We start from the raw sequence: 23100 nt of genomic DNA on the forward strand, positions 1-23100 counted from the left end.
AGGGGCCGCGGCACATGTTTTGCCCTTCAGAGCAGGTAGCAATCTGGAACCCAACTGACCTGGGTTTTCCCTCCTCAGCTAATTGCCCGGCGGCCTCTCTCAGGCTCTATCTATGCCTTAACACAAGACTAACTCAGGAACTCAGGTGTTACTTTTTCATTACTGCCATAAACAAGTTACCCCCAACTTACTGGCTTAAAGCAACACAGATTCACCCTCTCCCAGTTTCGGGAGAAGCCCAAATGGATCAGGCTCCTTTGGCAGCTCCAGGGACAATCACAGGTTTCTAGAAGCCACCTTCCTCCACCTTCGAAGTCAGCATCATTCTCTCTCTGGCACAGCTGGGGAAAGTTCTCCATTTTTAAGAAGACAGGGGCTAGACTGGGCCACAGAACCAACCCAGGGCACGCCCCCCCTCCCCGCCCACACCACCCTTAAACTTGCAGAGCCCCTTTGGCCACCTAGAGCAAGTATTCAGGGGTTCTGGGATTAGCACAGGGGGCCTCTGGGGAAGGCCTCCCTCCCTCTCGAACCCCAATTTGCAGAATTCTTACAAACATTAAATGAGATCTTTCAGGTCCACCAGCGTAGCGCTTACATGAGTGACAATAATTATTATTTGACTGTCTCCTCACACCTAAGGACTTCTAAGTCTGTAAACAGAAGGAAGCCCACTGTCTGGGCAGAAAGGTGGAGAGCAGGGTTAGGGTGGGAGGTCCACACTGGCTATCATCCACCAACCGCCATTTGCACCCTGCAGAGGGCATGCTTACTTCCATTTAGGGCAGAGTTCAAATGGGATGAGATTCTATGAAAAACTAACAACAGACTAGGGATTCTCCTTCCAGTACAGTCAGTAACTAACCATCTTGCAGTCCACACTCCAAGGAAATCAAATCACAGCATCAAAGGTACAGAAAAATCAGAATCTTTTATTTTCCCTTGCCTACAACAGTCTTTGGGCTTCCCAGGTGTCTCAGTGGTAAAGAATCCACCTGCCAAGCAGGAGACGCAGAAGACTTGAGTTCGATCCTTGGGTCGGGAAGATCTCCTAGAGAATGATATGGCAACCCACTCCAGTATCCTTGCCTAGAAAATTCCAAGGACAGAGGAGCCCGGCAGGCCACAGTCCATGGGGTCGCAAAGAGCTGGACACAACTGAGCACCTGAGCATGCACAACAGTCTTTGCCATTCTGGCTGCAGCAGGAAACATTTAAAAAGTGAGATCCAGGAGCTCCCTGTCGGTTCAGTGGTTAGGATCCTGGGCTTTCACCACAGTGGTCCAGGTTCAATCCCCGAAAACCTTGCAACACTGCTGAAAACAAAACAAAAATTACAACGACAAAGGAAGAAACAGAAAAGAGAGACCCCAATCCACCTGCTTGACTTCTTCCAGCTGGACAGAGAAACCCCCTTGGGTTTTCTAGGATTCTTTTCTAAATTTAATATGCATCAGGGTTCAGAATGACTAGCTCCAAAGAACTGTAAATGTTAACTTAATGAAGTGAAACCATTAGGGACTCAGTCATTACTAAGGGATGAAAGTTACAGACCAAAATATGTCAGGCCACAGCAGAGGTCGAGTGACTTCTAAAGTGCTCTATTTCTGTAAAATATACTCTTGCCTCTATATACACACAGGCACGCGTTTAAATGCAAAACAAAAAAAGTGTTGCAAGCAGTGCTCCACATGGATCAAAAAAGCCCACAAGCTCATTTCTAAATGGATCTGATGCCTTTGGAAGTAGCAGTTGCATTTAGAAACACAGCCCTCAAACGGTTCATTAAAGCCCTGCCTTGCAAAACAGAAAAACCTGCAATACGATCAACAGCTCTATAAAACGGGAAGCGCCATCAGCTCTGAGAAATGACGTCCAGGTTGGCGATGTGTCTCATGGTGGGCCTTCCGTGGGGACAGTTCCAGGGATGGTCCATCTCCCCCATGTGCATGATGAGTTTCTTCATCTCGCTTGTGTTAAGAGGGGTTCCAATCATCACCTGCATGTGAGACATGATGGCTTCAGTTAAAGCTTTACTAGTTTGGGTTACAACAGCTACACTTCAGACTTCCCTCGCAGCTCAGACGGTAAAGAATCTGCCTGCCATGTGGGAGACCTGGGTTCGATCCCTGGGTGGGGAAGATCCCCTGGAGGAGGGCATGGCAACCCACTCCAGTATTCTTGCTGGAGAATCCCACATGGGCAGAGGAGCCTGGCGGGCTACATACAGTCCATGGGATCACAAAGAGTCAGACACAACTGAGCGACTAAGCACAGCACAGCCATACTTCAGAAGCAGTGTTCTCTACAGAGAGGCTGGACAAGACTTTGTCCTGCGTTCCCTGCAAAGTCCTGTCTGGAAGAACCTCGCCTTCTAGGGCCTCAGCCCTCGGGCCCCTTTGTGAAATCCAGCCCCTCCGTGGCTCCCTCATGGTGGCACATCCTTGAGAGGGTCATGGCCCACTCCCATCCAGGACCAACCAGTCTCGCCAGCTCCACCAGCACCCACAACCCCATCTCCGTGACCTTACACCTTGGCAATCGCAGTGGCCTCCCTGCTCCCCCAACCCCATCATCTCTTCAACCCATCCTCCACTCAGGGCCGGCGATTCCTCTTAAAAGTCTGTCAGGAGCCTCCCCCGTGTGCAGTGGACAGGAGTCCGTCTGCCAAAGCAGGGGCCATGGGTGCGATCCCTGGACAAGGAAGATCCCACATACCACAGGGCCCCTAAGTCCCTACGCCACGAGTAGGCCTGTGCTCTAGAGCCCAGGAGCCACAGCTACTGAAGCCTGTGCGCCCAGAGCCAGCGAGCCGAAACCACGGAGCTGGCGTGCTGCAGGTGCTGAAGCCCGGGCACCGACAGCCGTGCGCCACGACAGGGGAAGCCACTGCAACGAGGAGCCCCTGCTCTCTGCAGCCAGAGAGCCCGCACGCAGCAACGAAGACCCGGAGCAACCCAAACACAAAAAACCCGCAGCCAGCCCCAACCTGTATAAAGGACCAAGTGCTCCACGTGACGTGGCGCTCACCAGCCTTCGCACCCACATCTGCGAGCAAGCAGCCTTCCCTGCCCGACTCCAGCCTCACAGACACCCCCTGGTCTCCTGCACAAGCCCGTGAAGCAAGTACCTGCCTCAGGCTTTCGGCACTGGCCGCGCCCTCTCCCCAGCACACGCTTCCTCCAGGTGTTTGCGTGTCTCAGGGCCCCTCTGTCTCAGGGCCCCTCTCCCTCAGGCTGCCGCTCGAACGTCCCTGCCTGCCTCAGTGGAACAGCGCGCCCGCCTGTCCCCTGCAGCGCTGTGGGGAGGCTACTTCAGTTGGGTGCTCAGGGAGGGCCGGAGGGAACCGGGCGGACGAGCAAGGCATGTGGAGCAGGGCATCCAGGCAGAGGGCTTGCGGCAGGAAGGAGATGGTGTGGCTGGCATGTCGAGAGCCAAGGGCAGGACATGGGCCCCTGGGTGCAGAGGAGACAGCCCCCAGTCTGTGCGCTGTGTGGGGACAGCACCAGGGCCCCGCCAGCGTCGGGGGACGGCAGCCAGAAAACACATACTGCCCGCCCTGGAGGTCCCTGCAAAACGCCCGCTGACCGCCGGGCTTCCGGACAACCTCCCACGGGGTCGAGAACTGGCAGCACCTACTCCTTTTCCACCAGGATCATTAATACCCATCAGGCCCACAGACGAACAACGGGGACAAACTGCGGACTGCGTGGGACCGCTGCAGGTGCCGGGAGGACGCCGCCTCGGGGACGCAGTTACCGTGGGTCAGAGCGGCCGTGCAGGGCTCAGGGTTACGCTGGCTGAGGACGGCGGGACCCTCAAGGTACGCGGCCCACACTTAACGGGGCTGCGCGGGGCTGAACCGAGGACTCTCTGGAGCAGGCCCCTGGGGACCCTGCGGGTGAGCGCTCCTGACTTACAGGCTTGCTCCTGACTTACAGACTTGCGACAGGCTCTGGAGGCGAACATCTGCCGGACGCGGGAGGGCCGGCACATGACCCCGGGGCTGTCGCTCAGCATGAAGAGCAGCTCATCTATGTCCTGGGGTCCAAAGGTCCAGTTCTTACTGGTTGGCAAGGAAATCAGCTTGGCTCTTTCAGTAACTGGCGCTGAAAGAAGACAATGCAGGGGGAAAGCCATCATTTGAAAAATGCGTTTCAAAAAAAAAAAATGCATTTCATTTGGGTGCTACTTGTCAGGAACATCTGAAAGACACTGCGGACACCAAGCGCTCTGGGGGAAAGCCTGTCCACCTCTAAAAAACACACTGTGCAGGGCCTCGGAGATCCTTCTCGGCTCTATGAGGACGCAACCCTACCTTCTAAGTAATAACTTACCGTGTTCATCGATAACAAAGTCAAAGCCATTCTTCCTGAATATTTCCAGATTTTCTATTAGAATTGCTTCATTGACAGCTGTTAGGTTGAGAGTCTGAGGTCTGAAAAACAAAGACCCAAACTAGATCTTGAAGGCTCTAAGACAGACATGAAATTAAAACAATTTTGTGATTTATTCAAACATGAATAACATGCTTTCAGCTGTGAACCTCACCTGTCACAAAACTCCATTTCCTTTTTTAAAAAAATAATTTTTTTCTGGCCACGCCAAGGCATGTGGGATCTTAGTTCCCCAATAACGGATTGAACCCCGTGCCCCCGGCAGTGGAAGTGCAGAGTTCTAACCACTGGACCACTGGGGAAGTCCTAAGCATTTCCTTTTAATTTTCACTTTTTTTTTTAAAGATCTTCTTAGAAGTCAGTTAACTCCAAAAGTAGTTTGTTTCCTCAATCTGCCATCCCACCCCAATGACTTTTTTTTTTTAACAATAACAATATAACCTAAAAAAGCTATTTTTCCTCCTCACAATAAAGGGAATTTGAAAACTCAGCTTCGGTCATTATAGACATTTGAAAACAGAGGAAATGACATCTGTACCACTATCCTGCTCCTTCTCCTGCCTGCATCCTTCATCCAACCATCTCTCCTTCCAGCGATCCACCCATCCCTCCACCAGTTTACAGAGACGGCTAAAAGACAGGAGCTATAAAGGTGAGCAAACACAGACCCGTTCTCTGCTCTCATGGAACAGTCTAGTGGGGAGAAAAGACACTGATGAAGAGTCAAGCAAACAAACTCTAATTACAAACTACACAGAGAATCAGGAGGAAGAGACACTCAGAGACTTGGGAGCACAGAGCACGTGAGACTTGGCCTGGAGAGTGGGATTCTCTGAGGAAGTGACCTTTGGGCTGAGATCTGGGGGTGAGAAGCAGTCATCAGGTGATGGGGGTAACAAGTGCTCTAGGCAGAGACAATAGTTTGTATAAAGGCCTTAGGATGGACCAGGGATGTTCCCAGAGCCACACACAGATCTGCTTCCTTCCGCTTGATGGCCAGGGAGGAATTCATCAGGCCTGTTGAGGGAAAACAAAGGATGGCCAGGGTGGCTCAAGTGTAGAGAAGAGGAGAGGAGGGCTTAGGACAGCTGAAGAGCTCGTCAGGGCCAAGCGAGGCAGGGCCTGGCAGGAAAGGATGCAGCTGTGGTCTTTACCCTTTCATCCCGAAGTGTGGTCCACTGAGAACCCACCGTGGCCTGGGATTATCCAGGTCAACTTGAAATGCCACAAACAAGACTGTAATTATGCAAAATGGCTAAAAAATAAATGGCCTCTGTGAGAGGGATAGGAGTAACTCATTATTCTAAAGTGGCTCATTCAATGTCTTTACTACTCCTACTAGAAATAAAGGTAATTAAACCATTCTGCCGGAGACAGAGGAAACAGAGTACTCAGCAAATAAACTAGGTAAGGGTTCCAGCTGAGAGACGGTTTCAGCGGCGACTTCCTCATGACAGGATCTACTGCTGTTGGGATCTGAGCTAATTACATAATTTCCCGAATGAAAATCCATGACCTCTCCTTACGACTCTACTTAAGATTTCTGGTTTACATGCTACATAACCACACTGCCTTGTAAAGTGGTCACTGTAAAACATTCAATTTGTTTCTAAAGAGAGAAATACCAAATGCTGCAGTGACTGATCACTGGATCTCTACCATAGCTGAGGACAGACACACAGGCACTGCTGACCTTCTGAACACAGGAAGTGCAGTGCAGTGTTAGTCGCTCAGTAGTGCCCGATGCTGTGCAACCCCATGGACTGCAGGCCGGCAGGCCCCTCTGTCCGTGGGATTTTCCAGGCAAGAATACTGGAGTGGGTAGCCATTTCCTTCTCCAGGGGATCCACCTACTCTAAATAGACATGCTATAAACTGTCCTTCATCCAAAGGATTTCCTGGACAACCAGTGATGGGCATTTTTTAATAGCTAAAAAGGTCTGATCGTTAAAGAACCCATCAGCTGAGTAACCTTGGGCAAGTGATTTAACCTCTGTATGTGTGTCCAATGTTATCACTCATGAGATGGTGGTACACACAGTAACTATTTCAAAGGTTTGTGAGGATTAAATGCAAAATTTTCAACAGTGCCTGGCACAAAATAAGCACTACATAAAAGGCAGGTATGACTATTATTATGCAAAAAGTATGAAATCTGCTTTAAGGATATTTAGGACCAAAAAACATAGATAAATAAACAAAAGATTTGCTGTTTGCCAAGTTGTATCTGACTCTCTCTGACCTCCCTCCATAGACTGTAGCCTGCCAGCCTCCTCTGTCCATGGGGTTCTCCAGGCAAGCATACTGGAGTGGGCTGCCATTTCCTCCTCCACGGGATCGTCCCAGACCGGGGATCAAACCCCCGTCTCCTGCATTGGCAGGTGGACCACCGAGCCCCCAGGGAAGCCAGAGATAAAGACAGACACACCTACACGCTAAGTCTGGGATGTGAAATGACCCTGAATTCTGAGCACTGAAATGCACTTACGCTATAAGCCTTTGACCCTGGAGAACAGTGTGCTGCTGAAGCATCTCAAAGTTGTACTTCTCGTCCGTGGCATGCTGGTCCACTATGAAGATATCTGCATTCAGCTTGGTGATGATAAACCCCAAGTTAAACTGACCAATGATTTCCATTTCTGCAAACATCGTTTTGCTGTGTGTAGAAAATGTCAATTAGAAAAGTTTTTGTTTTTGCCACACGGCACGGCTTGTGGGATCTTAGTTCTCCCACCAGTGATTAAACCGGGGCTGAGTTCTAACCCCTGGACTGCTAGAGAATTCCAGTTTTAGAAGACATTTTAAAAAGATTCTTTCTCTGATTATAAAATACTGTTTCTTTCTCTGATTAAAAACAAAAAAATACAAAAACACAAAGTCCCTAATAATCACACTGTCTAAAGATAACATCACTTATTCCTGCATTCATCTAACTCCCCCATGACTTAGTGACTAAATCATTAATGATTCGGTGCATATGCTTCCAGACCTTTGTCTGTACATTGTTTAAAATAAATGGAATCAATCCTTCATGGTCCAAGCACTTACCAGGGCATCTCAGATATTGTAGGAAAAGACGGCATGACAGAAACCAAGAGGGGAAGGCGCGGCTCCCACTTGGCCTTGAAGAGTCCCTCCAGCGCCCCCTGCTGATTATGTCTAACAGTGCACCAAGAGAAAGGCGCCTATGGTCCAGGCTCCAGGACTGCGACCCAATAGCAATCAGGATCGCAAAAGCAGGGCGAAGTGTGGATTTGGAGTTGAGAGGCAACAAACTGATATAAATGGCACAAATACCAACTTCTTAGATCTAACTGCTCTTTCAGGAACTGTCTGAGTTGGCTCTGGTTCCCCAGGCAGGTTCCCTACAGGAAAAACCTGTGCCAGCCTGAAGATCCTGGTCTTTTCGTGTCTTTGGCAGGTGTATCTCCCAGCACGACCCAGAACTAGAACCTAGCATCTAGGTTCAAGAAACAAAGCTCTACAGCTTGCTGTGTGCCCAGTCGCTCAGTCACGTCCGACTCCTTGCGACTCCATGAACTGTAGCTGGCCAGGCTCCTCTGTCCCTAGAATTTTCTCTATCCAAATATTTTTAAAACAAATGATAAGAAAAGTGTAAGTTAAATATTTTGGCCTTCCTCGGTGGCTCAGTGGTGAAGAATCCTCCTGGCAGTACCGGAGACACAGGTTTGACCCCTGATCCCGGAAGGTCGCACATACCTTGGAGCAACTGAGTCTGTGCTCCAGGGCCTGGGAGCTGCAACACTGAACCCTGCCTACCCCAGAGCCCATGCTCTGCGACAAGAAGCCACACAGGAGGAAGCCCGCGGACGCCGACTAGAGCAGCCCCTGCTTGCCACGAGAGTCTGCAGAGCAACGGAGACCCACACGGCCAGAAACAAACAAACGTCTTTTTAAAAATTAAATATTTCAAGAGAATTCATCATTTTTAAGAATCACAATGTTAGACATGATTATTGTCAAGAAAGTAGCAGACTGGTGTTTTTTATTATTATCTGTATTACAGATATTTTACTTTAAACTGTGTTTTTTACTTAACCTTATCTGATACCATCTTCTTGAAATCATAGCTTTGGTAATTCTCCCTCATACATATTAAATGGAAAAATGGAAAATAGCAATAATGTTCCCCAAAGGTGCCCTGAATTCAATGCAGGGAGAAGATACCATGGGCTGAAAACCTCCAGGAAGAGGAATAAAATTGGGGTCAAGAAGGCTTTGATTGATTTGGACCAAATCTGTATGAAATATAAGGAAAAAAATTATCGCAAGGTTTCAGGTTGCAGAATTGAATGGTAAGAGTTCTTTAAAGAAAATTGTTACCTGATCTCTTTTCTTAGTTCGTCTTCTGCTGCTTGATTTTCTCCAGGGCAAATCTTTGCGCGAAACTTCCTATAATTCTGTTGACTTTCTTGTTGCAGTTCTTGCTGACACAACTGCTTTATTCGTTCGGCTAAAGAACTCATGGAAAAATCAAGGGGCACTATTTTCTTGTTAATTTTCACAGCTACATCCACCTCAGACGCCGATGCACTCTGGGTTTTCACCGACTCTGGAAGGATGTCGGGATTTAAAGGAATCCCTTCTTTTTTAAAACGCTTTGCATTTGGGGATGAGAGCTTCGTGGGCTGTGGCAAGACTCTAGATGTGGAGCCGATTTCTTGGTCTAAATGGCACTTTGTGCCTGAAAGACGACAGTCAGTTTCAGGTAACTTTTCCCGAGACTCCACACTTTCTTGGGAAAACTTGTCTTCAGGGGAGCTTGCCACCCGGTCAGTGCTCGTCTCAGTGCCGCTCGTCTCAGGGGTGCTGGATGCCTCCTTGGAGCTGGCAGATGCACTGCTGTGCCCTGAGTCCTCCTCCATCTCCACTCTGCCCATCAAGTCACGGGGCCCCTGAGCAGAAGTCCTCCCTTCCTCCCCAGGTTCAGAGATGTGCTTCTGGGAGCAGGGGGGCCCCGAAGCTCTAGGGAACTGGGCACTGCTTTTCTGCCTCAGAGAAACCCGCCTCGGATCGGTGGCCTTCGGACCCCGGGACTTGTTCTCAGTCGAGTGATGAAGGGAAAAGGCCTCTCTCAGCCTAGAAATGGTCACTGCCCTTTTCTCTTCTCCGTGAGTCCTTAATGGAGCAGGATCATCCTGCTTTTCTGGCTCGGGCTTCTCCATCTCTGCCGAAGGCCTCTTTATTAAGTGACCTAAGTAGATGAGAACAGAGAAGGGTATTAGATGCTGTACAGAAATCGAATTATTGTTGTTTAGTCACTAAGTCGTGTCCGACTTTTGCAACCCCATGGACTGTAGCCCACCAGGCTCCTCTGTTCATGGGATTCTCCAGGCAAGAATACTAGACTGGGTCGCCATGCCCTCCTCCAGGGGATCTTCCCAACCTAGGCCCTGAACCCAAGTCTCCTGCATGGGCAGGTGGATTCTTTAACACTGAGCCACCAGGGGAGCCCATGCAGAAATGGAATAAGGGGATATTTTTACATGAACATGCACTTTGCACAAGAGAAGCTCTGTATGGCTGATTCAAGGTATGAACACAGTACTACATGAACCAGGAAGGAGACACGAGTTAAAACCACAATGTGATACGGCTATATACTCTTCAGAACAGGTAAATTAAAAAAAAAAAATACTTACAAGGTTGAGGATCCAATGGGATGCTTAAATACTGCTGGGGTGGGGACATTGGTATAACCGCTTTGTAAAACTCGCTAGGCCAAGTCTCATGTCAATGTGCCACTCAGCAATGAACACACGGGGGATGTGAAGGCAAATGGCAAAGTAAGAACCTCCTCCCAAATTCCCTACTCCATAAGGAATAGGAGAAAATGGCAAAAATTATCAGAATCAACTTGTTCAGAACTCTGGAAACTAACAAAAGGCTTGCCAAAATCAGGACATGTTTACTGAAAGACAAGGGGTGAGTCTTGGTAGAACGGAGCCCTGAGTGATAAGAGGTGGCTCGTGTCTCTTTGTATCCAGATTACCTTAAAATCTGCAGCAACATGCTTTCTAGGATGACACATCTTCTCTGTCTAAAAAGGGAGATTTTCTTTCATGCCAAAAAAAACTTTTACCTCCAAAAAAGCTGAGGTCGGTACCAGGACAGCTGCAGGCTGTGAAAGCCGTTTACCTGCTGGTGTTTTCTCACCTTCCATAGCCGGCAGCGACTGCTGGCTGACCTGCAGTTTAACCTCACTCTCGAACATTCCTATCAAAGACGTCTTTAAAACTGCCAACAAAAGCTTCTCCTCTTGCAGTAAAATTTGCCTTTTATCTGGAGTAACGTTGATGTCGACACATTCTAAAGCAAAATAGAAAAGACGCTGATTAAGTCCATCTTAAGCAAAACAGAAGAACTACGCAAGCACTTGAGTAGGAAAACTGCAAAAGAAAAAAAAGCAAATAAACCTATGAAAAGATAGGTTAAAATTGCAAACTAAAACGTCATTTTTATCACCTACTGAATCTGCTTAAAACTTACAATCCCTAGTACATTGTTGATAGATGTATAAACTGGTATAACAGGATCACATTCACTGACCCAATGATTCTACTTTTAGGAGTTTATCTTAAAGAAACAATCAAAGATATAGATAATGATTTATCTAGAAGAAAAGAATTTAAATTTCCAAAAGCTGAAAACAACTAAAATAAGCACAAACATAAAAGTTCACAAATCAAGATATATCCACACAACGAAATACAATACAGCTATTAATATTAGAATCGTGTTTCTGAAAAGAAATGTTTACATCTAAGGTTAAAGAGCACAATACAAAATTATCCAAAATTATTTTCCCATTCCAAAAAATATGGAGATATATATATACACATACCATTAGGTATATATATATTTTAAGGTGTGCAAATATATATTTCTAAGCATCTAGAAAAAACACTGGATAACAATAAACCATAGTAACAGCTATCAGAAGAAAAATACCTAGATGAAATGAATTATTTTCAAAATTAGGAAAAACATTTAGTCAACTTTCTCCCTTGGCTGACATGAAAAAATCACATTTTCCTAATAACACAATCAACAAAGTTCCAAGTAGAAAGCAGGAAAGCCTGTATAAAAAAATAAAAGTCTAAAAAAATAAATAAATAAATAAAAGTCTAAAATAAAATACTTTTTAAATTTTTTTAGTTTATAAAAATGTATACAGCCATTAACTGTTGTATAAAATTTTCCAGTCATATCTGAGCTTTATAATTTCATTTTATTCTTTCAGGAGTAAGTTACCAATTTTACTGAAACCTCAGCAGAACTTACCCGAATCAACAGAAATATTAAGAACAACAAATGGGTACTGATGTCGATTATACATGTGATAGACCTCATTCACAAGTCTGGAAACCTACACAAAGAAACAAAGATTAGAAAAGAATAAATGTTTCTTTCCCCAGTGTTCTAACAATACTCTAATCAACTATTAAAAGGATACATTTTTAACAGCTTTCTTGAAGTAGAGTTGGCCTAAAACAAATTGAACTTAAAGTGTACAGCTTGATAAGTTCTGATATATATATACACGCGTGAACCCATCCCCACAATCAAGCTAATGAAGATATCCATCACCTCAAAAAGGTTCCCTCTTGCCCCTCCAAGGGGTATTTTTAAGCACAGATTCATAAAACTGAATCTTTTTCCAATACGAAGATGCTCTTGAAGAGATGTCAGTAAAATATGATGTAGTTTAAATGCTCATAAAATACATTTGCATGTACATAGAAGTGTATTTATATGACTTTATAATGAGACTATCAAATGGCATTACAGATAAGCCATAAAAATCACACCCATTATAATACAGTTTAAAATTTTAGAAGCTGAATCATATCTGGTTGACAGAAGTAATTTGGAGGAATTCTCTGCCTGGTGGTTAAGACCCTACTTTCATTGCTGAGGGTGCAGGTTCAGTCCCTGGTTGAGGAACTAAGACCCCGCCAGCCATGTGGCATTTCAGAAAACAAACCAAGGAGTGATTTTGAACGATCACCAGAAAACAGAAACCATGACTGAGGGATAATGCTGCTGAAGATGCAAAATCAAAACTGACCATTAAAAAATACTATCATCATATCAAGATGGTCAGTTTTAGTTTGAAGCGGAAGCAAGCTGGGCCTTATTTTCCTGGAAAATGCACACGTGTCATTCTACACCAAAGAGTCTAGATAACAGTGAATATTTTAAATGTTTACTGTCTTCTAATAGTGGTAATTTTTATGATAATAAATATATTGGTTATTAACATATGTCCATATGTATACACACACACACACACACACACAGATGTATAATTGAAACCACTGTATGGTACACATTTTTAAAGGTCTAAAATAAGGTAATTTATACATAACCAACAAAGGCCTACTATATAGCACAGGGAACTCTACTCAACATTCTGTAATAATCTAAATGGGAAAAGAATTTGAAAAAGAATAGATATATGTTATGTGTATAACTGAACCACTCTGCTGTACACCTAAACACAACACTGCAAATCAACTACACTCCAATGTAAAACAAAAATCTTTTTAAAAAGAAAGAAACTAATAGTGAGACATTCTAAAAATATTTTTTAAATGACAATAATATAGCATTGTCGGTTTAAATAATGTATTTGCATAAAAACATGTTTTTAGAATAAAATTGATTAGAAGAATGAAAAAAAAGATAATTTACTCATGTTTTTGAGTCAGAGTCTCAAGTTCCATGTAAATTGCCTGTGTCAGAAAATGTTATTTAATAAAAAATAAAAAGTGAAGGCCAGAAGAAAAAAACTAATCACCCCAAATCTTGAAATACCTTTGCTGGGTCACAAGGCCGCCGATTGATAAAGAAAAACTGTCTGTCCGTTGAACTTCTTCCCACGCCATGAGCACAGTGCGAAATAAAACCTGAGATACTGTTCAATGTTAATACCATTAGGGCAGGATTCCAGAGTGGAAAGGATCAGACACGTATCACTCAGCACATTCTCAAAGTGAAAAGTAAAAACATAATCCCTGGTGACAAGCTGACAGGTATTAACATTTCAGGTAATGTGTGTCTGTGTTCCGTTCTGGTGAAGCATGGAAGGAACACAGACCTCTGGAGTGTCCCAAGATCCCGTTATTGACAAATCCACCACAGGTAGGTCAGTGGTTTCAAAACTGATTCATTTTGGCTCTCACTTTCCCTATGACGTCCTCGGCCTCCACATAAGGAGCAGGTCTCACCCCACATTCACATTCTAGAACCTTCATGCAGTCCCCACCAAGCTGTCCATGGAGCCCAGGGACCTGAATCCAGGCTCTTTGGCTCTCACTTTCCCTATGACGTCCTCGGCCTCCACATAAGGAGCAGGTCTCACCCCACATTCACATTCTAGAACCTTCATGCAGTCCCCACCAAGCTGTCCATGGAGCCCAGGGACCTGAATCCAGGCTCTTTGCCCACATTCTCCTCCCTTTTAAAATCTGTTCTCAGTCAGCAAACTTCTATCAACTAATGCGCTGGTTACGGGCTTATTTCACCTGAGATCTACCCCTGGGATATCTGAGTTTCTGTAAGACTGATACTGTAACATAAAAAGGTGAATCTTCATCTTTAATTTCAGGCACAAGCCAAAGGCAAGTGGACAGATGGTAAACAATATGGGCTGCCACAAGGCCAACCCTATTTATGAAAAAGTGTCTGTATTTTCCTTACACTAAAAGTAATGATGCTAGGGGACTTCCCTAAGATCCAGAGTGTGGGGTCTCAGCCACTGGACCACTGAAAGAGGCCCGGGTTCAATCCCTGGTTGGGGAATTAGATCCCACATGCCACAACTAAGAGTTCACATGCTGCAACAAAGAATAAATAATAAAGGATCTGGCATGCCATAATTAAAGATCCTGCATGCCACAACTAAGACCCCAATACAGCCAAATAGATAAACCATTATTTAAAAATAATGACGATGATGCTGGATTGGATTCTGAGTAAGGCACCAGTGAAAATAAACTCAGCCTCTACCTGTCTCTGCCAGATCCCAGTAAAATGAAACACTATACATAATTTAAGAGTTATCCTACTTGTTCACTAGACAGAGCCTCTTCTACAAGGGCTAACTCAATAAGAAACCCCCTAAAATGTACCAGTTACCCAGAACACTGTTTGCATTTAGTACCTGACTCCTTCATATAAACCTGCTTCCTCAGCAATCATACTGCCTACAGTTTTACGATGGACATAAGAAACTATAAAAGCACGATTTTTAAAAACAAAATCAAGGGGAAAAAAAGTCTCAAAAAAAAGAAAAACAGATGGTAATTTTCTGGGCAGCAGTCTACTTACCAAAACAGGTCATGCAGAGCCTGGGAACAGCTCAGCCCATACTCTCCGCAGATGGAGCCACTAGGCGGCAGCTGCACAAAAGGGGTGAGGCTCTGCAACTGAAAGAAGCCAAGGTTCACGGCGCTTTCACGAGCAAGTGAGAGCTCCAACCTCCGAACTCCAGAAAGGAGGCTCTACCGAGAGTTCTGTGTTTTCCTTCATAGTCAAGCTATCCATGTTAAGAGAATAAAGAATCTCAACAGTGGCTTTCCGCAGTTTTAGAGTAATTTTGATTTATTAGCAAAGTGAAACACTTGGGGCTCCTACTTATCCATTATCAATACATTGCCCACAAGGACTTCCCTGGTGGTGGAATGGTTAAGAATCTGCCCTGCAATGCAGGGGATGTGGGTTTGAGTCCTGGTCTGGGAACTAGTATCACACATGCGTCAGAGCAACTGAGCATTCAAGCCACAACTACTGAGCCAGAACGCTCTAACTAGAGAGTCTGTGGGCCACACAAGGGAGATCCCATATGCCGCAACTGAGATCTGACACAGCCAAAAACTGTTTAAAAAAAAAGATACACTGCCTACAAAACTTTCTATTTTTTTAGAGAGTAAAAGGACTGTTTTATTTATTATTATTTTTTTTTTAAAAAAGATTATTTTAAAACTTATAGCTCTTAACATTATTTTTGTGACAGGGGCCTAATTAAAAGAAAATCAATTGCTGGATTTTATTCTCTATTTGTTATTGCTGTTCAGTCACTAAGTTGTATCTGACCCCATGGACGGCAGCACACCAGGTTCTCCTGTCCTTCACTATCTCCCAGAGTTTGCTCAAATTCATTTCCCTTGAGTCAGTGATGCTATGTAACCATCTCATCCTCTGCCACCCCCTTCTCCTCTTGCCTTCAAATGTTCCCAGCATCGGGGTCTTTTCCAACACTCTATTCTATTGAAAAGGAACAAAAGAAACTTGCCAATAATCACAAGAGTGAGAAAATGGTTTTATACAACCGCCCACCACTACCTGCTTCTGCCCAAACACCAATCCGATGTTTTCCTTCATGCTGGAGCTTCCGCTGGTGCACACCACAGGCTGCCGCTTACCCTGCCCAACCTGATTGGTGCAACTTATACGGACACCCGCTGAAATGATGCAGTATGCCTGTAACACCTGAACCATCTTGGCGAACTCCTGTTGAAAAAACACAAACCCAAGGACTCAAGGTTACTTCAGTTTTACAAGAATCACATGATTCAAGTTACACAGCCAACTCAAGGTTCTCATATCATCTTCCAATAAGACAAAACAATTTATGAGCTGAATCTCCCAACATGGTATCCAAGAGAAATCAGAGGATAAGGTTCTTTTTTTGTGTGTGCAGTGCCAGCCAGTGAAGTAATACTCTTATGGGTACTCCTGTTGTTGTTGAGTCACTAAGTCGTATCCGACTCTTTTTGTGACCCTGTGTGCTAGAGCCTGCCAGGCTTTTCTGTCCGAGGGATTTCCCAGGCAAGAATACTAGATTGGGTTGCCATTTCCTTTCCAAAATGTTCAAGTTTTCTGCTATAAAAATTGAGACGTACGTTCCCTTTGACATTGGAATCTCCCCTCTGGAAATTTATCCTTGCAAAGAAACACTGGCATAAACAATCAAAAATATATTATGAAAATGTTTACTGAGACAATCTGTAGTTGTGAGAAATTAAAAACAACCTAAGCAGGGGCTAATTAATTACAGTATATCAATACAATGGTACCATGATATAGAATAATACAGTACCAGTCGACCAAAAAAGATATCTACAATATTCTATATAAAAAGTCAAGGTATTGAACAGTGCATATAATATGATCCGAATTGTTAAAAAAGAAAGAAAGAAACATGCTTAGAAAGACCGTACATACACGTATGCAGGTAAAGTCTAAGGGATACAAACCAAAGTCTGGGAGACAAGCAGAAACAGCACCAACTTCCTGCCACACACACACAATTCCATGTGATTTAGATGTTTCATATTCTCTATCACTCGATTTCCTAATAGTAATATTTATCTTGAAAACTTTTCTAAGCTTTATGAATACATGAAAGTAGGAGGAGACTGGAAAGACAAACCAAACTGTTAACCATGGTCGTCTCTGGCAAGTACAAGTTCTCTTATGCCTACGTTTTTGAGGCACAGATGTGTTTACCATACAATACAAAATAATAATAAAAGTTTTCTCTGTACAAAAAATGTTTAATTTTTAAATTAAAAATTTAAATTAAATTAAATTTTAGTTTAATTTTTAAATTAAAAAAAGAAGACATTTTTTAAGTTTTTCTATACTTTGCAATACTTTATAAAGTTTTCACTAGCAAAAATTGCTTTAGAGGTAAAGAAAGTTTTAAGCACAATATGTAAGTAATTTTTTGGATTATAAAAAACATAGATACAAAAGAGAAAGGCTCAAGGAAGATAGCAAAAGTTATAGCAGATCCAAGAAAAATCACTGGTAGCATTCATGTATCTACTCTCCCAGTCCTTTTCTTTATGCTAATTTAGGCCAGTTGCTTTGTTTTTACAAAACTGTAATCAGACACATATGACTATATATACATATACATATATACATCCATGGAAAAGGAAATGGCAACCCAATCCAGTATTCTTGCCTGGCAGGCTACAGTCCATGGGGTCACAAAAGAGTCAGGTACAACTTAGCAACTAAACAACTTACATACATGTGTTACATACATACATATTTACACATACACATATATACATATATAGACAATTTCTAAGTGCTTTTTAAACACAACAGTTATATAACATGCAGCTATTTCATTTTCATTCCAATTCATAAAAGTTATACTGATTCACTTTTCAGGAAACCAAGAAAAATTATCTTCTTGAAAAATACAGAGGATCAGAAAATAGTCTTTTAAAAGACTCATTTCCCATACTAGAAAACCTTCTAAAACACAATTTGATGATTCTTTCCAAGAAAAGAAAAGGATAAATCATCCAAAAGTTGGGTCTTTTAGGGAAAGAGATGAGCTAAGCAACTCTCCAAATATTAAAAAATTAAAGGAAGAGAATGAAGAGATGTGCAAACCAACCTGATTGAACTACGTTTGGTCACTACACTCTCCAGGCTCTCGAAAGTCGGGATTCTAGATTTATTGTACTTTTTTTTTTTTGGCTGCTCTGGGTCTTAGTTACAGCATGCGGGATCTTCAATGTGGCATGCAGGATCTTTTAGCTGCAGTGTGTGATCTCTTAGCTGCAGCATGCGGGATCTAGTTCCCTGACCAGGGATCAAGCCTGGGCGCCCCCCCTCACCAGGTGCTGGGAGCGCGGCATCCCAGCCCCTGGACCGTCCCTTACTGTACCTTCTTAATATTCCTTTGAAACTCCTTATGGCGCACAGGAAGCGTATAAAATAGCTGCTGCACACTGACCGTCGTCCCCCTGGGTCGTGGGTAGGGGGTTTTCTGGAGGATTTTTCCATTGTGATCAAACACCAATCGAGTCCCAACCTTCACAGACGTGTGGCAGGTAGAAATAGTCACATCGCTGTAAGAAAAAGCCAGCACAGCACGGTCAGCTAAAGACACCCAGGTGGTGGATGTCACCTGCTCGTTTTCTCACTTCCGTTCTCTCAAACCTCTCCTAAAAAGATGCTGATCCTTCCGAGATCATCAAGAGAGATTAAAGGGGTGAAGAATCGTCATAAAATCTAAAGCTTGGGCCCCAGTAGATAGTGAGAGAGTTCTGTAACTATTTCGTTTTGATAAAAGCTTTGATACTTGTTTTAGTTAAACTGCAAAATGAAAGATCGTAAAACTTCTGAATTCACCAATAAAGATTTATTTCTCTGTTTAGTTATCATACTACTACTCTAACAAAATCTTAGAAGATGTGTGCAGTTAAATAAGTGTTTAGCAAATTTTTCCCTCAGCATCAAGATAAATTAAAATCAGTAGTACATGGCATCTATATTTATCTATATGTTACTTTTTAAAATTAATTAATTTATTTATTTGGCCGCACCAGGTCATAGCTGCAGCACTCGGGATCTTTGATCTCTCATTGCAGCAGGTGGGATATTTAGTTGAGTGATGTGAGATCTAGTTCCCTGACCAGAAACGGAACCCAGTCCCAACCACTAGACCACCAAGGAAGTCCCTATGTGATAGTCGCTCAGTCATGTCCAACTCTTTGCAATCCCATGGACTATACAGTCTATGGAATTCTCCAGGCCAGAATACTGGAGTGGGTAGCCTATCCCTTCTCCAGGGGATCTTCCCAAACCAGGGATCGATCTCTGGTCTCCTGCGTTGCAGGAGGATTCTTTACCAGCTGAGCCAGAAGGGAAGCCCAAGAATACTGGAGTGGGTAGCCTATCCCTTCTCCAGGGGATCTTCCCCACCCAGGAATCGAACTGGGGTCTCCTGCATTGCAGGCGCGATTCTTTACCAAGTGAACTATCAGGGAAGCCTAGCTATGTTACTTTTAAATTGAGAAGTTTCTGCTTTAATAAGGATAACAATTGTTTTATGATATTATACACTATTTGCTTCATTTCATTCATCCATTGCTTACATTTCAGAAATATTACCACTTAGGTTGACAGTATGATAGAACAGAGAAGCTAGAAGTTGAGAATATTCATATGGAAAAGTGTAAAAAAAAATTATTATAATCAGACTTCTAAATTTTCAGAGAGATTTTTAGAAGGGGTCAAGTTAGAGGATAAAAACATTGCATCACCTCAGTGCACAGAGTGAGCTCAGAGCTTCCCCTCGAAAGCCAAAAGTTTCAACCTGAGAGAGGTCAGCAAACTCCTGAATCTTCGAAGTGTGATGTTTCAGAGCTGAGAGAGAGGTGAAGAGTCTAAGTCCAAGATATCTCAAACGACAGAGCAATGAACACACAGAGTACCCACCCAAGTGACTGGTTTTAAAAGCTGTTTTTGTGTTTCCTAAGACAGTGTTACCCCAAATTCTCAAATATTGGGCCCAAATATTTTAAAATAGGATTAGCAAAATACCACTTACTTAAGCCTTCAAAATTTTCTTCTTCTACCCCACATCCGTTGTCTGAAACTTCGATGAGCTCCACTCCATAGTCTTTAAGCCTGAGATCTAAAAAGGTTAAAGTACTGACTTCTCAAATTGATCAACATGAAAGGCTTTAGAGTGAAAGACAATAGTTATAACTTACAAAATGCAACTTTGAGTCCTAACTATATTTATTTAAATACACTACTGTCATCTTGTGTATTTTATTCTTTAAAGTCTTTCTTGGCTTTTTACTAGCCCAGATAAAGTAGTTTCATTTTTATTTTTTTCGTTCCTCTTTCCTTCGAGATGATAATTTTAACACAGCCTTCAAGAGAACAGGTTCTGGAATCAGACTCCCGGGGGTCAGATTTACTAGCTAAAGCTCAAAAAAGGCAAATTCCTTGTGCCTTAATTTCCTCATTTGTAAAATGGAGATAATAATTATTGCAATAGCAATTTCCAATCTCATAAGATTACTCTGCAGACTAAATGTTACCTACACAGTTTTTAGCACAATACCTGCCTGGCACATAGTAAGAACACAATAAAAGTTAACTGCTATTATTATGATTACTACCTAGCCAAGTACTAGGCACATAACAGGTGCTAAATTTATGTTTAAAAAAATAACAATTTCTCAGCATATCAATGACTGTCTTGCTACAGTCTTATTTTTTATGCTTAAAAAATAATTTCACAGCATATCAATGATCATCTTACTGTTTCTTGAATAAAATAGCATAACCTGATTATTTCTTGTGGTTTAAAACTCTCCCAAACTTACCAATACTAGTTGCACCGGCATCCACACTATTTTCTACCAACTCTTTCACAGCAGTGCTTAGACCAAGTACCACTTGCCCAGAACAAATCTGATGGACTGACTTCCGATCGATAGGTTTGATGGCCTTAGCAAGTTCTGAACTAAAGAAACCAGTTACAAGAGACAAAGCAAGTAGGCAATTATGTATTTTCATCCTGGTTTGAACTGTGGGAAACAATTCATCTCTGTTAACAGCTGACTGGTCTAATCCATCCATTACATTAATATATCCAATAATTATATTCATAAATATAAATGTTGGTCTACAATCCTTAAACATGTCAAAAATCTTCTGAATGGGTACTTCAAGTAAAATAGATACTTAAAATCTAATTATACTGGGATCTACCTGGGGGAGACACATGTCCCCCCCCAAGCTATGGGTCAATAAACACTTACAATAGGACTTTCTTTCTTAAAAAGTGAAAGCAACATTTCCCCACAATTTGAAAAATCAAAAGTTTGCTGGGAAATCCAGTGTTCATGTCAAAATCAAAACCATCTCAGAAATCAGGTATCAGTTGGATAACTATTCCTATGGTTGCCTTCAAATACCCACTCCAGGGGCTTCCCTGGTGGTCCAGCAGTTAAGGATCCACCTTGCAATAGGGGACATAGGTTCAATTCCTGGTTGAGGAACTAAGATCCCACATCCCACAGAGCAATTAAGCCTGAGAGCTATAATTAGAGAGTCTGTATGCCCAACAAAAGATCCGCCTGCCACAATGAAGACCAAAGGGAGCCAAAAAAAAAAAATTCCCACTCTGAATCCAGGCTGCCAACTCCTGTCTTGGCAAAGGCCCTCAAAGTCCTGACTCTACCTCCTTTCAGAATTTTCCAAAGGGTTTGTCTCCGTTTTCTCTCTACTTCAATTAATCCCCCATGATACCACCAGAGTTACTTTAGAAACCACAAAACTGGTCAAATAATTTTACTTTTTCAAGAACTTACTAGCACCGCACTGTCTACTAGGTGTGTGTGCTGTCATGTCTCACTCTGTGACCCCATGGGCTGTAGCCCGCCAGGCTCCTCTCTCCAAGAATTATCCAGGCACAAATACTGGGTTGCCATTTCCTCCCACAGGGGATCCTCCTCACCCAGGGATCAAACCCACATCTCTTAGGCCTCCTCCACTGGCAGGTAGATTTTTTTTTTTTTTTTTTAACCACTACTTGTCACCTGGACATAGTATATCCTCAAAAGTGAAAGTCACTCAGTCGTGTCCGATTCTTTGCAACCCCATGACTACACAGTCCATGGAATTCTCCAAGCCAGACTACTGGAGGGGGTAGACTTTCCATTCTCCAGGGGATCTTCCTGACCCAGGAATCAAACCCAGGTCTCCCGCATTGCAGGCGGATTCTTTAACCGCTGAGCCATCAAGGAAGCCCAGGCAATACTCGAGTGGGTAGCCTATCCCTTCTCCAGGGGGGATCTCCCCGACCCAGGAATCAAATCCGGGTCTCCTGCACTACAGGCAGCCTCTTTAGCAACTGAGCCATCAGGGAAACCCGTATCCTCGGTAGACCCCTATTTAAAAAAAAAAACAAAAAAATTCTTCCTCTTCATTTTACCTTGCAAAAAATTCTACTCAAGTTTGTATTAAATGTAAAAACTGCAGATGAGACCACATAAAATGGAAAAAAGTACCTCTAAAAATAAGTTGATTTAGCAGGGCATCCTATATGGGCCCAGCCTTGACATTTGGAGAGGTGGAGATACAACATTTAAACAAACACAGAGAATCTGGGTTCACGAATCTGACAACTGTGCAGCAATGCTACCCGAAGATCTGCTAACCCCGACTTCGGTGTCTCTGCGGGTAACCGTATACTCAAGGAGATACAGAAGCACCGCGTCCTTTAAAATTGTGCGGCTATGCAAATTAGCATGTGTCTTGAAGCCGCCTCTAAAACAACCCTCAGTTTAAAGAGAGAAAGCGCGCGCAACCAGATAAAAAGGAAAAGAATTCTGTCTACTGGGATTTCAAGCTCCGGGTTCAGGCCCGCGGATGAGTAGCAGCGTCCGGACAGGGGGCTGAAATCCCCGCGGACCCCGACCTCAAAGTGAACCCACAGGGCGGCAGGTGTGGAGCGCACTGAGGAGCCCGCTCCGGGGTCTCCCTGTCGCCGGCTCGGTCTGCGCCGCGGTCACTTTCCTCTCCGTTCCAGGGGCTGGAACGCCGTGGGCCTTAGTTAGGGCGACCGCGAGAGAACGCTGCAAGCTCGGCTCACCTCGGCCCATCTGCTCGCTCCATGGATGCAGAGCCTGAGGCGGCACTCGGAGCTGTTCGCTCCGCCGCTCCCGGGCGCCACCGGGCCGCCCATTGGCTACTTCCCACACAGTGCCCCGCCCACTTCCGGATAAAGCCGCGAACGCTTCCCACAGCTTCTTCTCGCTGATTGGTGGTGTCAAAGGTCGAGTCCGTGACGTAGAGAGAGCAGGGGCCAATTAGAGCACAGGAACTGCGCTTTCCCGAAAGCCCG

At 43.9% G+C, this 23100-nt stretch overlaps 1 protein-coding gene across 4 annotated transcripts; it reads right to left on the bottom strand.

The window, feature by feature from the left end:
* Window positions 1-912: 912 nt before the first annotated feature.
* On the bottom strand, window positions 913-22983 carry PMS2 (PMS1 homolog 2, mismatch repair system component). Of its 4 annotated transcripts, XM_070460429.1 has the most exons (16): window positions 22849-22983; window positions 20576-20715; window positions 19786-19872; window positions 19499-19601; window positions 18118-18301; window positions 15768-15935; window positions 14754-14851; window positions 13239-13338; window positions 11703-11787; window positions 10557-10727; window positions 8742-9612; window positions 6886-7053; window positions 4338-4438; window positions 3940-4109; window positions 1816-1999; window positions 913-1313 (listed from the first exon to the last, which is right to left on the bottom strand). In XM_070460429.1, exons 1-15 carry the CDS (start codon window positions 22869-22871, stop codon window positions 1856-1858), a joined length of 2613 nt encoding a protein of 870 aa, XP_070316530.1. In that variant the 5' UTR covers window positions 22872-22983; the 3' UTR covers window positions 913-1313; window positions 1816-1855. The 4 variants fall into 4 exon arrangements, with proteins under 4 accessions (XP_070316530.1, XP_020756230.2, XP_070316529.1 ...); XM_020900571.2 differs by having other exon boundaries at window positions 913-1999; window positions 10575-10727; XM_070460428.1 differs by having other exon boundaries at window positions 913-1999.
* Between the last annotated feature and the right edge of the window lie 117 nt (window positions 22984-23100).

Source organism: Odocoileus virginianus, chromosome 33 (assembly GCF_023699985.2).
Source record: "Odocoileus virginianus isolate 20LAN1187 ecotype Illinois chromosome 33, Ovbor_1.2, whole genome shotgun sequence".
Classification (NCBI taxonomy): Eukaryota; Metazoa; Chordata; class Mammalia; order Artiodactyla; family Cervidae; genus Odocoileus; species Odocoileus virginianus.